This window comes from Heloderma suspectum, chromosome 3 (genome assembly GCF_057233095.1).
Source record: "Heloderma suspectum isolate Gila_16-S chromosome 3, 16-S_ref, whole genome shotgun sequence".
NCBI lineage: Eukaryota > Metazoa > Chordata > Lepidosauria > Squamata > Helodermatidae > Heloderma > Heloderma suspectum.
The window spans coordinates 123845520-123861427 of record NC_139460.1 but is presented as its reverse complement, the minus strand read 5'-3'; the positions used below and the strand labels follow the sequence as shown (position 1 = coordinate 123861427).

General features: G+C 39.9%; 1 protein-coding gene across 5 annotated transcripts in view; it reads left to right on the top strand.

Annotated features, from left to right (window-relative positions):
• The window catches only part of MGAT4A (alpha-1,3-mannosyl-glycoprotein 4-beta-N-acetylglucosaminyltransferase A), a 92204-nt gene extending 76336 nt beyond the window's left edge, over positions 1-15868 (top strand). For all 5 annotated transcript variants that reach the window (XM_084844361.1, XM_084844363.1, XM_084844362.1 and 2 more), the window contains exons 12-16: positions 819-1012; positions 7156-7234; positions 7890-7956; positions 8926-9038; positions 11127-15868. In XM_084844361.1, coding sequence (XP_084700487.1) covers positions 819-1012; positions 7156-7234; positions 7890-7956; positions 8926-9038; positions 11127-11153 — 480 coding nt within the window. In that variant the 3' untranslated portion in view covers positions 11154-15868. The remainder of the gene's footprint in view (positions 1-818; positions 1013-7155; positions 7235-7889; positions 7957-8925; positions 9039-11126) is intronic.
• The last annotated feature ends 40 nt before the right edge of the window (positions 15869-15908 follow it).

Sequence of the window (15908 nt, the reverse complement as noted above, 5' to 3'; positions counted from 1 at the left end):
ATACTCAGAAGTGCTGGGAAGGTGAGCACCAAGTCAGGGAAGGCTGCATCAGCACCTCCAGTTAAAAGTTTCTCAAGCAGCAGAAACTGGAAAGGGCTGCTGCTGCTGAAACCCAGGGGAGCCATTGCCAATCAGAGCAAACAGTGCTGGCTTTCTGGACCAATGATATAAAACAGCCTCCTATGTCAAGGGTTTTAGTGACACAATCCAAGTATAAATTCTCATTCTCTGTAATAAAATAAAGGCTGATAAAAATTATTTATTACAGAGCAGGGGCATGTCATGCTCTTCCCATCTCATGTAGAAACTGTTTTATACTGTAAAAAAAAATTCAATCCCTTAAAAATTGCAGATTTGTAACTGGTTTAATCCAAACAACACTTGCTATAGCATGTGGAGGAAATGGAGGATATATATCAGGTGGCCCTGAATTTTAATTTAACTTAAAGTAAAGCAAAATAAGCCAGTAGCAGAGAAACAATAAATCCATGTCTATGGTCAGCTTATCAACATAAAGAGAAGCACTAACAGCTGTAAGAAAATCCAAGAACAGAAAAAGGGGGGAGCTGCACAATAGATATGGTTGCCACCATGTTTTGAGAAAATGTTAAATGCTTCTTGATTGAAATCTGCCTAGGACACCTTTTCATTACAGCTCACTTCAGCAAAGTCTGTAGTGAAAATTTTTCCCAAGCAGTTTTTATCAAGAAGCATTTAACATTCCCTTGAAATGTTGGGAACCATATCTACTGTGCAGCTGTCCTTCTGTTTTGTTTTGGTTTGTTTGCAGCTTAACAACATATTTTGTCTTCTTTTAGGATAAAGACTTCCTGAAACCATTATTGCATAAAATTCATGTGAATCCACCTGCAGAGGTTTCTACAACTTTAAAGGTCTATCAAGGTCATGCTCTTGAAAAAGCCTATATGGGTGAAGACTTTTTTTGGGCTGTTACGCCGATTGCTGGGGATTATATCCTGTTTAAATTTGACAAGCCCGTCAATGTAGAAAGGTAAGTGTTTTGTTTTCACATCAAAATTAAACTTCTGCTGAATGTGTCTCCAAATAAAATTGGGATAACAGTAAATCTAACAACTTTAAAACTAGTTTTTCATGCTATCCAATAGAATGAATACTTTACTTTTAACATTTTCCTCTTAAGTAATTTTGGTATTTTCAGTCAGCATTCCTTGGGGGGAAAGCCTCCCCAAAACTAAACTCAATTGCATTGGATCCAAACTGAGCTGTGTGCAATGGGATTAGCAGAAGCAGACTTCCCCACACCCTGCAGCCCCCTGAAAATGCTACATAGAAGGTTGGGAGATCCTGCTAAATAGGATAGGCTGCAGTGTGGGAGGCTGAGGGGGAAGGGAGGATCCCTGAAAACTGAGCAAAGGCATCTTCCATGAGCAGAGCTTTGCTGACTGTAGTTGCCTCTGTCCAATTTAGAAAAAAGGGCCACCAGTAGAATACTGTCACTTTTTCAGCAAAACTGGCAGCAGAACCATAGATTCTGCTATTGCAAGTTCATACATTATACACACACACACACACACACACACACACGTATCTATATTATATGGAGCTGCAATGTGAAATACAAGTACATAATGCAATTTTTAAGAAACATTTTTTCCCTAAAAGCTGTAATCTGAACCTGCTAAACTCCACTGCAGTGGCTATGGTATGTGAAAAGACTAGCTTACCAGTTCAGATGAACATCCAAACCATAGTTTAGATAAGGTTAGGGTGATTTTCTTTTGGCATATGTATTTGGCCATCTGCTTTACTTCACAATATTACTTCACAACTGCTTTGAATTTTAATTAAAAGGAAATAGTTGTTAGTTTATATTTTATGTGGATGAAAAGTACTGTAACTTGAATCTGTAGAACAGAGTATTTTTTCAAAGTAGAAAATGCTTACATGTGTTGAATGAAACAGAACAATTAACTTATGTGGAAATGTTTCTTGATAAGACCCTGACAGAGCAAACATGTATTTACTTGGGGTGTTTCCAGTCTGGACAGGCAGCTCATAATGCTTTCTAAACCATTGCTCTTCAGTTATAAAGTGCAAGCAAAATAGCAATTCATTTTTCATATTAGAAGGGGCATGGCACTTTTTATGTGTTTACATCCCACTACTCCATCCATACTCACATGGGCAGGACATAGCCACGTGGGTGGGGAAGGGATAATTCATCCTCTCTCTCTTCCTGTTCCTTCCTGATGCACTTGCTGTGGTGGAGCAGAGCGGAAAAGAGATGGACAGACTCTTGGCTTTGCTGGTTTTTAAAAAGGCCTTCCAAAAAGAAAAGAAATGCAAAGAAGAAACAAAAAATTTGCCGAGCAAAGAGTCTTATTGTCTACGTGAGTGAGGTTTCTTCACTATTTTATGCCAAAAGGAGTAGAGGCAGAAGGGGAAGAAGAAACTACTGAGTTCTTGGCTTGCTGTTTCCTCTGCCCCATCCCCCACCCGCCAGGCCCAAAAGGCAAACAAAAGAGAAGAAAGAAGGTAAAAAGAGAAAGGCAAAGAAAATATTGTAGCCCAGCAGGGTCTTACTGCGTATGAAGTGGGGCTGCACATTTACTATTTCATGGAAAATAAATGGCAGAGAGAGGGCAAAAGCTACCCTTTTCTATGACTAACTGCTGTCTTCCTCCTGCCTGGCTCAAGAAAGTACATTTCAAAACATGTTGTTTTAAAAAAAACAAACCCAATCACAGGGGCTTCCTGGCTGGAGAGGTTTGCAGCTCAGCACTCTCACTCACTCACTCACTCACTCACTGGGTTCGCATGTCATGCTAAGGTGGGTTGTTATTGTGGGTGGCTGCAGAGTGGCTTAGTTTGGGTGATAGCCAAACCCCGGGCGGGTTTCCTGTCATGGGTAGTTTTGCACAAAAAAGCCACCCTGAGAACCTGTGGCTTGTAGAAGGTTTGTTTAGGGTGGCTTGGTCTCAGGATGGCTTTCTGTTACATCCAAACCTAGCAGAGTGAGTTTTTCATGGGCTGTCAGGAACCGCTAGAGAGCTGCCCAGCAAGAGTAGTGAAAACCCCTGCCTTTCCTCACAGTCTCAGTAATGCCTCTTCCATTCTCCCTCATCCCTTCTCAGCTTCAGGATGGGTTTATACATTTTTTTGTAGGAACCTTGAAGAAAGGACACCAGAGGGTGTCTGGAATGCGTTCACAAGTTTTTTGTTTGTTTGTTTTTTAAATTGGTTCTTCGTAAGTGCACAGGAGCAAATGACCGCTGCAAAAAAAAAAAATTCATAATATGGTTGGACCGCAAGTCTCATTGCTAGCATAGCCAATAGTGAGAGGTGATGAGAGGTGCAGTTCAACAACATCTGGAGGACCACAAGTTGCCCATCCCTGCTCTAAATACTACTTCTGGATAGGTTTGCATGGAAAAACCACTTTCATCAAATTCTTCAGTAATACATGCAGCAGTTTGACAGGATTCTGAGAACATGGGGGAAACTATTTAGGTGTACACAGGTATTCAGACTGACTTGGTCCTAAAGTGTTCACAGTCATTCTAGTTAATCTAAATGGTTTACAGCAGGGATGGGCAACTTTGAGAGTTCTAGGGGCCTTTATCACCCCACCAGACCTCACTGAGGGCTACAGTCCTGCCACCACCCTGAGAAATTCTATGGGATGCTGGTAGTGGTGGCAAAACCACCGCCAATTTGCCAGCAATTTTTTCAGTGGCGAAGTGCTACGTAACACTACAATAGCCAAATTTAGCTTGAAAACAAGTTAAATGTGGTCGTTGTAGTGTTCCATAGTGATTTGCTGCCAATTTTCTGTGGCAAATTAGTGATTGTTTTTTGGCCACTACAAATTTTCCCTGACAGTATGTTACAGCATTGCATAACAGAAAAAGAGTTTATAAATTGGGGTTCCTTGGCAAAGAATGTAGCAAATAATGAATGAAGGTGAGGCTTTATCTGTTTTCTGTCATCCAGGTTTAAAAAGACTGTGTTATTTGGCGTTTAAGTTCATATCCTACAGAATGTTGTGTTCTTATTGCAGCCTGGATATACAAGTATGATATCTGAAAAATTATGATCGAGCAATTGGGTGGTAATTTGTTCCCTTATCTAGATTAATGACACCTACTTAATCAGCTCTGTGTACAGATGGAACTCTTTGTTTTGTAATGAAAACATGGGGGTTTTGTCATTTGGAATGAATTTTAAAAGTGAGATAAGTATTTACTGATTTAGATCTGGGGGAGAGTATTATAATAGGCCTCATCGAGCCAGTTTTGGGCCCTGTTGCATCTTTTGCTAACTTCTGTTTGCTAAACCACTTGGCTGCTGTTAGAGTCTCCATGGAGCTTTATTACCTGGCGTTTCAGGACTCTGGGACCAGACAGATGAATATATCATTATGTTAACTTTGTAGCCCTAATGATAAGGTCAAAATGTCACCAAGGATGATTGGGGTGGGGCCCAAAAGTATCCTGTGCTGTGCAGGTATGACCCATCTTAGGGACAGAATATATCCTGAGATTTTGGCAAAGTTTTTTTTTCTACTCTGTATGTCAGATAGTTCTTTCCATTGATCTGTTTTAAAATTCTAATTGAAATGAGTTAATGCATTCTCGATCTTTTTTTTTCTTATCTATTCATTTAGTTTTACCAAGAACTGAGTAATAAAATCTTGGATTTTCTTTTAAGCACAAAACCCAGGTGGCTGCACAGAGTAGCTTTGTGGATGTTAATCTGAAACCTAGTCTGTATTCTAGAAACGATAAACAGTATTAATACTTTTATAAACAGAGATACCACCTAGTGGTATAATTGACTGATTTCTCTCATTGCATAGCAGCAGTACACACTAAATATAGGGCATTTCTACACCAGCCTAAAAGCCTGCATTTAAAACAGGGCTTTCTGCTTTCGTTTTAAATCCAGAATCACAACTGACTCCCTTTACACACGCTCCCTTTCCCCGCTCCCCTTCCCCTTCTTCTCCCTGTATCGGAGTCTTGCATTATTTTTCATTGATCTTGCTTCTCTTTTTCTGCTTTAACTCTTTTGATGGAGGAAACTGAAGCCGAACACAGTGGGGTAATTTGATAGCTCATTACCTGCGAGCTATTTAAAAATGGAACAAAGGGCATTTAGTGCAGGAAGGTCACAGCAGGGTCACTACGTCATGTAAAGAGCCCGCTAACTTCTGTGATGGAGCAATTTCAATCGCAGGATAAAAGCCCGATGTGAAGGAGCCCATAGTGTGTGTTGGTGTGTGAAAGTTATATGCTTTTTCACTTTAAGCATCCTGAACAGAGTAGCATTAATGCATTCACTCACACAGCCTCCAGCTATGAATGTATTGATTCACAAGCGTGGTCTCAAAGTAGAAAAATACATTTAAAAAGTCATTAAAAATGGCCACAATACAACCTGTAGCAGGGGTTAGCAGACATCAGGCTTGCTGGATCTACTTTTTTTTCCCCACTAGAACCAGGTGGACAATAATGGCTCAGGTGAGCTGATAATGCTAAAAATGAAGGGGCAGGAATTTGTGATCAGGACCAGAACCAAGCTCAGAGTCCTTTAACACACAAAAATCACTCCTGGTTTCCACAAAAGTGTTCTTTTTCAGCAAACCCTGATCTAGGTATCCTAGTACAGGAATGGACAACATGTGGGCTCCAATTTGTCTTCACCCTTTTTTGCAGCCTCTGCCATCCCCAAATCGCTGCTGCTGTGCCACTGAATTTCTGCTGATTTTTGGTGGCAAGCAGTGGTGATGAGAAAAAAGGTACATTTTCCCTTTCAAACAAGGGACAAATGGAGCATACAGCTTGTTTTAATGCAAAATCGCACTCCCCCAGAGCTTCCAGGAGTGCAATTTTGCATTAAAACAAGGTGTGTGTTTCCTGCATGCCTTGTTTTAAATGAAAATGTGGCTTCTCCACTGAATTGCTGCCAAAATCGCTCAGCAGAAGTCATTCACTGGCGGTTGCAGTGATTTTTATCTTATAGTTAAGAACAAACTTCTGATGTCTTGTTCTAAAACTGCCCAGATACAGTAGAAGAATGGCATTCCTGCCTCAACACCTGACAATATAAACTGCTAGAGGTACTTTGAAATACTCAGTTGTTGTGTCTAGTAACGTAAATAAACTACTAGAATAGAAAGTGACATGGTCAGTAGTCTCAAAATGGAATACTCTCAGGAAACACCTTAAGTCCAAACACTTCAAAGTGTGACTGTGACCTGGTTCAGATAATTACCTGGTTTAGGTGACTGGAAATGAGCCATTACACAGTGAGCTTTGGACTGTCATGCTCCTCATTCCCCTCAGGAAAGGAGAGTGAAATTTTCTGGTTTCACTTTAGAACAAAAAGCACATTTCCATGTTACACCCAAACTTGGGGAACTCTAGTTTCTGCTAGTCAACATTAGTTAAGTGAACAAGACTCAAACCATGGTTTGATGACTAACTAGAGCTAGAATGAACTATAGTTCCTCAAGTTCATACATAACTAGCAATAACATGTTGGTCAAAACTGGAAGCTTTCACTCTCCACCTTTCAGACATGAAGGAGAAAAAGGGGGAGAGGGAACTCAAAAGCCCAAGAATTGCAGTTCATTCACAGTAATCTAATCATGGTTCAGTTGACCATCTGAACCAGGCCAATGATAAGTATATATCGAGAGGGCTTCTGTGTATAAGCAGATTTGTTTTACATGTTCTGATGGTGCACCATTTGTTCATTTGAAATCCTTCTCTGAATGATGCTGGACCATAAAATGTTACACCAGTGGAGCATCAGTGGTCTTGTTCATTTTAATTCTGCTTCTGGGTTTGGGTCCCGTTTTATCTTCCCAAGATGTGCATTTATCATCCAAAATGCAAGCTAAGTCTCATTTGAGTCCATTATGAGCCGTTTAACTTGTGCAAGAACGAAGCCATTTTCATGTTTTGTTTTCAAAACTTTGAGTGTCTTTGACACAATTCTTTGCACACTTACCAAGGAGTAAGCCCCATTGAACATGGTGAGGCTTCCAAGTAAATATGTTTAGGACTGTACTGTATGAATATCTTCTAGGTGACCTGTGTGTGCTTCCATACTTATTAGCCATAACTGATCCATTTCCCCACTCCCTCTCTTCTTTTGCATGTACAGATACCTGTTCCATAGTGGTAACCCAGAACATCCCGGAGATATATTTGTCAATACAACTGTAGAGGTGTTGCCTTTTAAGGTGTGCATACAGAGAAGTCTCTTTCTTCCTCCTTTGCATGTCCATAAGAGTAAAAGTGAATGTTTTTCAGTCATGACACTTCTGTTGATGTAAGCGAATGTGGGTTTTTTTCTGAAATAATATTATTGTGCTTCGATCCACCTTAAAAAGCTAACTACATTTGACTTGTTGAACACTGCCCATGCCCCGCAATACATCTGTACAATTTTTTAAAACTATTGCTGTAACTAACATCTCCTATGAGAAAAGGTGGATTCATTTGTGGAGTTCACATTAAGTACAGAATGAAGGAATTCTATATCTTACTACATTGTAAGATAAATTTTTATTGTGATCATAGATCAGCACATAAAATGTACAATATTTACACTCAGTGTACATAATTATAAAAAAAAAATCTTAAAAAGACTAACACAACACTGACGAGTTAGCCAGTGGGAATGGTCCTGTTTTACCAAGGGTCTGCAGGAGCAGTAGCGGCTGCACAGAACCTTGCCACTTTATCTGTGATCTGAGAATCCTGATCAGACAGAAGAAAATAAAGACAAAATTCATTTGATTTGCCTGGCATTTTTTGTAAAACAGGTGTAATAAAAACATATCTTACTACATTGTTATATAGCATAGTGCTTACATTCTACATCTTGTTTTTCAGAGTGAAGAGTTGGTTTTAAGCAAAGAAACCAAAGAGAAACGATTGGAAGATGGGTATTTCAAAATAGGTAACTCTTGTGTAAAAAAAAAATATTAAATTTTACAGTATTTAACAAGAGAATTTTACAGTATCTGAACTGCATTTTTATCCCGCTGAATAAAATTATGGTTTTTAGTTGAAACTCAGATCATTTATAAGTCTCTCTTGAAAAATAATGATTGCCCCTTGTCCTGAATTCCATCGAGATCTGTGATTTGATCTCAGTAGAACTTCTAGATAAGGGGTGACTTTTTTAAAGGGAGGTGCTTAAATTATTATTTAATTACAACTAAACAATGTATCTGGAATAACTTTGAAAATAATGACCTAGTTTGTACATAAAGCTAACTCATGGTTGATTTAACCCATGGTTTGTTGCCCTACCCAAGGTTTGTATGGCAGACAATCAAACCGTGGTTTGTTTTCTCAATCCCTTGGTTGGTTGTTTTCTCTCCTCCTTCACCTGCTCCAGCTCTGTAGCCCAAGTGCCTTTGTAGCACTATAGTACTGGCATGTGCAGCATCTGTGGGTTTTTACTGCCACCTCTGTAGCCTGGCGAAACAACCCATGAACAATCTACATTTCTGGGTTTGCACATGATGACAACCCAGGGTTTAAACCCAACAACAAACCATGGGTTCTCTTTCTGGGTTGTTTGTGGTTAACTATGATTTGTTAGTGTGGCTAGGTTCGCACATCACGGCAACCCAGAATTCAAGAACCAATGGATTAAATAAACATGGATTAACATTATGTGTAAACCAGGTCATTTTATTTAGGGTGTTATTTTTACTGTTACTTGTTGGCCTTTGAAGCATTGTTTGTTCATCACTACCATTCTCCTAGAGCCAATCGTGTGGGGCTGCTGCAGGTGTGGGGCTGCTGCAGGTGTGAACCCTGTCCTAAACTGAATAATTTACATGTGAGGTGTCTATAGTTGTGATGGCTTGGATTTGTTTAGCATGTTCCTGTTTAGAATGTATTTTGCTTTTTGAAGGCAAATTTGAAAACAGTGTAGCGGAAGGAACAGTTGATCCCAGTCTAAATCCAATTGCAGCTGTCCGGCTTCTGGTAATTCAGAATTCGTCTGTCTGGGCAATTCTAAATGAGGTAAGAATTATGCAAAAAGCCTTGTATAATGAGAGCACAGGCCCTCCAAACATTTCAACCCTAAGCCCCTTTTTTCAGAAACATGTTGTGATATCCTTAGCATAAGGGCCTATTACAATGAACCTCTCTGTGCTGGCCTGTGTGCATACACATGGTCAATCTGTGCGGCTTCCAGCCACAGATGCCATGCCCTGAGGTCATGTGAATGCTTGATATCATGTGCAGAACTCAGCAGATAGACTTTTTGCATGCTTGAGAGTACTTGTGTATTTCTCTCTTGCTGGATCATGACTGCCATACACTGTAACTTCCCAGTGCTGTGTTAAGTGTCTCAGGATATTGGGTTGGATCCAAAGTTGCCCTTCTATCCAACGAAGGGCCTTTGATCCAGCAAATGTGCCCACTAATGAAAGCAGGGAGGTGATTTTCATTGATTCCCCCCATCCCCCGCACCACCTTCTACACTATTCCAGAGGGTCCCCCAGTCCTTGGAAGCTGATTTGAAGGGGGCTGCAGGGGAAATCAGCAATAATTGCATCCTTCCCCACCAGTAGTGTAGTGGCAAATTCAAAAATGCAGGGTCCCTTCGTGACAGTCACAGCCACGCCCCCTCACAGCCATACCCCCTTCTAAGATTATACAGCCTTGTAAGATATACAGCCTTCAACTGGGATCCAAAAACAGTGCAGCTGAGAGTAAGGCAGTGTTATTTCAATTGGACATCTGAGAAAAAATGCAGAGGTGTTAAAATCTTTTTCACCCACCCACTAACAAGCATTTTAGGTTTTCAAAATATGATACTCTATGGAAGCTTCACCCTCTCAATTCAGCCCTCATGGACAGATCCCTTCTCCTTTAAACAGGCCCCTTGCACACTCCCTTAGCGCCCCAACATTACCCACTAGCCTTCCCTAAGCTCCTTCATTATATCTCCCCCCTCCAACAGAATCGTCCACGCACCCAGCTAGATTGAACTACACACACACACACACACACACACACACGCACTGGTGTAGTGGTAAATTTGGAAATGCAGGAGCTCATTGTGACAGTCTCCAAGGGCAGTCTAAAAATTTCAGGCAGCTGTGTTGATCCATATCAACAAACTAGTTCTAGGAGTTTTAATCTCCACCAGGAGCACATCTTTGGTAAAGCAAATAGGTCTTAATTGCCCATTCCACACGAAGTCATCCCAAATACTTTGCATTCCAACATGGAACAATATATTGTTGCTTGGAAAATTCATTCCCCCCACAGCTACAGTGAGGATCGCAGCTAAGCTCAGGGGGAACAGGGAATTCTGAGGGGGGTGGCAGATGACATCAGAGTCCCTGCTAATGAAAAAGTGCCGGGGCTGCGTCCCTGCGAGCCCTGCCTCCACTACACACTGTTCCACACTTCAGTTACCAGGCACTGGGAGCATCCATACTGTGAGAAGAGTTCTGCTCATGGGGCAGTATCCAATGGGGCTGCTGCACTCCCGCTAATTGTGTTGCACCGGTGGGACTGACTGCTAGCACAATGAGGAGCTGGCAGTTCTAAAAGCAACCCTGGAAAGAAGTAGAAACGGAGCTTCTTTCTGCAAGCTCTGCTGACCTGTGCCATTCCAGAAACAAGTGTTTCCACTTGCTTCAGGTAGCTTGCAGTCCTGCTGGCAACGAGCACAATAGAATACTGCCCATGGAATCCAACTCATTGCCACTTGCAGCTTGAAAAACAAAATGTCTGTTTTGCAACTGTATCAATTCGTATGAAAACCAACAGTTTAGATTAACTGGGAAGATGGTGTTAAGAACTTACTAGAGCAAACTAGAGTATACTTCACAGTAAAAGATGGGCCCTCAGCAATTCTACAATTGTTTCTCCTTTCTAACATTTAAAGGACATTTTTGTATCAAAATAGACAATACAGTACCTCTACGTCCAGAAGCTGTGTTTGGTCTGTACTGGCAAGCACCAGTTAAATCTTGCAGAAAATATGGTTAAACCATACTGAAAGAACATAAGGAACTATGTTTTGCTGACATGTTTAGCCCTTTTAATAAACAAGTACATATTTATTAGCCACTTCTCAACCTTTCATTGCAGATTCATATTAAAAAGCTCCCCAACTGATTTGTCAGAGGAAGGGGAGGAAAAAAGATCGTCTTTTGAACGCTCTTCTATGAAAGCCTCCAAAATACAGAGTGAAAACACTGAGCATGCACCTTATTTCCAACTCTTATTTCTCACTGAAACTCTACCTCCTGTGAAATCTACTGTAGATGAGAAGATTGACTCAATAAGAAGGGTTTATTACAATCTGGAAACTGATACTCTGCTGGTATTTATCTAGATCCACGATTTCCTCCATTTGAACTTGACTTTTCTGCCTGAGGATCAAGTAATCTCTTTAACCTATCCAGCTGTGATAGGATATGCTAGGTAAAAGTTGTATATATTGTTACATTCCTTGAAGATGAAAAAATATAATTGTTAAATACATTTTATGAAGGGGGTACTTTTTGGAGGTTCATTTATTTTGCTAATGCAAACCCTCTTTTATAGATTATCAGGGATATATATTCAAAAGCATTAGGGATATTTAATTTATTAAATGATTTGAAAAGTACATATTTTTATGCAGGTAATAACTTGATGCAGTTTTTTTAATGAATTACCTTACTTCTTCAGTTAAGTCTACATTTTGCTTTGATAAGGAAGTAACCCTATTTTGTAATATACTGCTATGGTTAGGAGTTAAACTGGGTTTGCAAATGAAGCACTTTTGTACCATACCAAGGACACAATCCACTGAAAATTTCTCCTGCATAAACCCCATTGAATGGGGCCTGCACAGAATTGCCCCACGGCTTGTGTCTTCTCTAGGATATGTTGTTCAGAGACGTAATACACATGACATGCAAGGACTTTGAAGAACATCACCCATAATGCTCACAGTCCAAGTCATCTTAGCATGTTGAGGAATTTTGTATTTCAGTATGGTGTGTGAAATCAGTGATTTGAGGTTTGATTAATCTCCCATTAAAGGGAAATTTTGATAACAGGTTATTCCTTTTTAACCTTTGTAAAGGCTTCTGCAACATGGCCAAGTTATTTATTTGGATAGAAAAGCATTCTAAATTTCTGCCTTTTTAAAATTTTGCTTTGCATCCCCTTTTGTACGAACTCTATTCAGCCCTTTGGAATGACTTCATTTACCATTTTATTAGGAATCATAATAGAAATAGATACACAATAACCTCAGCTGAGCTTTTAAAAATGTGACTGTGTCAGTCTTTAAATGTAGAAGTGGTTTTTCCTCCTTAAGAGGGCCCAGCTCCCGCTAAAAGCATTGCACTCCAACTGACTGAAGCGAGAGAGCTCTGCGATCCAATTGCTTGTTGTCTTTTGTACTTCAAGAAGAAGGAGAGATGCTTGCTCGGTCAGTAGCCTTGAAGAGAGGCAATTCAAGCACTTTGTGCTTTGCAGCACAGTAAACATGCAATAGTAAACTAATAATAGTAACAAAATTATTTTTTTCTTAACTAACCCCAGCCAAGAAATGAGAAGTTAACTTTTTACCTCACCTGCACACCCGTGACTCATGCAGGTAAACAAAGTTTACTTAAATGGTGGTAGCTTGTGTCATGAGCTAAGTCTTAGATACTTCTGTGTCTTGGATGTAAGCTTTTGCCAAAAATAGTTGTTCTGTCTTGCCTTCTCTCGAGGGTCAAAATGTTTTGTACTATATTGATGCGATTAGGTGTTGGCCTACTTTGCTTTCTCTTTGAGTCTGTGGTGAGCCAGACTGTTACTAAAGAAATAGTAACCATAATATAACAAATTTTAATCAGTTTCAAATTGTTCAAGATATTTCCACAATAGACAGAGTCTTCTGCTTTTCTATAGTAAGGTCTAGCCTATATTTATGGAATTGTTTGGCTGAGAATATACAAATGCCTTTAAGAGCTTGTGTTGCTCAGTGGGTAAAGGCCTGAGCTCAAGCATCACCTCTTCTATGAAATCCCTGGGTGGACTTTACACAAGCCACTTTCTCTGTCTTTGCCCTATATCTGAAATATGAGGATAATACAGGGTTGTTGTAAGGATTTATGAGATAATGCAAGGCAGTTTTGACATCCAGAGTGCTATATATATGTTAAGTATTATAATTGTCATTGGAAAAGCTGTAAGCTGCCTACGACACTAAACATGCATTGAAATGAATCTAAGTTTAATATTCACATACCAGCTAAGGAACTGGATAGTTGCACATTTAGGATCAACTCTTCACGACGACTGGGAATAACACTTACCTACTCAAAGTTAGAGTTGGATAGGAAACATTCTGAGACTTAGATGGACAACTTCCAAAATGGCCGCTTCATATGAATGTTCCATGTGGAAAAATGGACTAATTATTCAAACACAGTATGTGAGATTGAACATATCTTTATTTTGCTATGAACAAGCTCTACAACTACACAATCAATTGGCCTGGCTCTCCAGCTAACGCAGCAAATCACTGGGCTATGAGTTCCTGACTGTAAGCCTGACGTTCCTGTTCCAGTAGGGTTTATGGAAATTCATCAACATTTGGTGCTGTAAATTAAAGGCTGGTCTAACCTTTGGCTACAAAGTATTATTGAGTTTAACTGGCTGTTCTCTTATCAAGCTGTAGAGACCCAACAGATCAACCCCCTTTTTGAGTTCATGCCCTTTGGGGAAAGTGGCTTCTTCACTACTGCACCTGATGTTGTTTGCTAATTAATCAAATGGTTATCCAGAAATTAAAGCTGACCTCTTCCAGTGCAATCCTATGCATGTTTACACAAGGCATTCCACTGTATTTAGTGGGGTTTACTCCCTAGTAAGTATATTTAGGATTTCAGCATGTCTCACTGCACTGAGTCCTAGCATACATTTTTGGCAACTCCCCTCCCCCAATTGAACTTTCCAGCTTATGACCCATTCCATGTCACAAATGATCATACAGGTAAGGGGATGCAGTACAGATATGGTGGCAAAACAACCACCAAAAGGTTGGATCCAGTTTTAGGCATAATTGGCCCAAAAGAAGTGGACTTCCCTGCCCCCTCCTCTTCCCCACAGCAGACCTGCCAACCCCCTGAAAATGCTAGAGGCTTGGGTGACCCTGTTGAATGGGTGAGTGACGAGGGGAGGGAGAATCCCAAAAACCACATGGAAGCACCTTCCATGAGTGTAGTCCTTCTGTCGATGGATGGTAGATTCTGGATTGAACTCAGAAGTCTTTTTGTATTGCTAATTGGAAATAAGGAAAATATCCTGCAACAAATAGCTAACAGTTGTCTATATTGCCTTTTTTTTTTTTTTAAGGGGGGGGGCAACCTGCCCCAGAAGCACTAAATCAAACTCTGGAGCAGTCTTACATCAGGTACCAACATCCAACCCCAAATGCTCCTACTGGACAGTTGGGTAAGGACAGCTGGATGTACCAATCAGTGGCACAACGTAACATTTAAATCTTATGCTAAACTTCCATACTGGTTCTTGCCCCAGTAAAGAAAGGAGCCTGTGCACAAGCCCTTACTGCTTGTTGTTGCAGCAGAATTGTGGTTCTGGAGAATTACTATGAATGCTTTCTGTGAATATTTGGGGATATGTTAGAAACTATTAAGGGTAACTTATTACAAATGTTGAATTTTATGCTGTAGTAATAGGTCAGGAAAGGCCTTAGCTTTATGAAAAGGGTGGGATATACATAAATAAAAGCTTTTATAGAAGTAGAATATGTTCCACGAGTTGATGCTAAGAATAAATGCCTACATAAATGGCTAGTGTAGGAGACCATCACAAAGTGAGCAGAACTTGAACACAAGTGTACTGATGAGTTGTGGCCATCGGGGTACTAGAAAACTAGATTCACTTTGCAGGAGCAAGACCTGATTTCACGATATAAAACAATTTAAATAGAAAACTGAAAATGATGTTTCAATTATGGTATGTTAGCAAAGTTATGTATTAAAGTGTACCCTCATAGTTAAGTGCTTTGAGTGATTAACTATCTTAGTGTAAATGCTGTTGAATTGTGAGCTCAATTATTGACACCACTGAGCATGAATCTTAAAGAGGATCAAGGTTTTTCTGGAAGTGATAAAACAAAACTGTTTCAAATGTTTGCTAATGAAAGGGTGTTTGGGTAATCTTTGGTGCTAAAAGGTCCCTAATAAAAAGTAGGGACTCCTAAACCACCTGCTTTTCTTCCTTCCCTCCCACCCTGCAAAAGAGCAACTATTACTTCATGACTTACTTGTGGGCCACGTACATCCCTACACTACAACACCATCGGCCTCACAAATTGTGTCTCCCTCTTCCTGAAGAATCAAACACGTTTGTGCTTTACTTGAATTATATTTGCCAAGGTTTGAACATGTCATTTTGAATGTTATAAGCCGTAACAGTGGCTAAATAGAGTAGGAACAGCTAGCAGGTTTGTTTTCTTCTTGCTTGCTTACTTTTCCTAAGAAAAATAAATTTCAGTAATTGAATATTTTGATAATTAATAAATGGTTTAATTTAGAAAGATGCCCTACCCTGTTCAGTCTGTCTGCTTTGTAGTTGTGTTTCTGTTCTTGCTCTTGTAGAATCTGCAGCTTCGGTCCTACAACCAGCCTTTTTCTTGGACACTCCATATTTCTATTTACAGTACTTGCTGTAAAACTTTCTTGTAGAGCTAGATTTTGACTTTGTTAATCTTGCTGCTATATTTGAAATCCTAACTGGGTCATGTTAACTGTGCCTTTCATCAATGTTCTATGTGCCACAGCTGCCCATGTAATATTTGAAATAAATATTTTAAAACACTACACTCTGGAATCATTCAGCTAGCAAAAATATGTACATAAG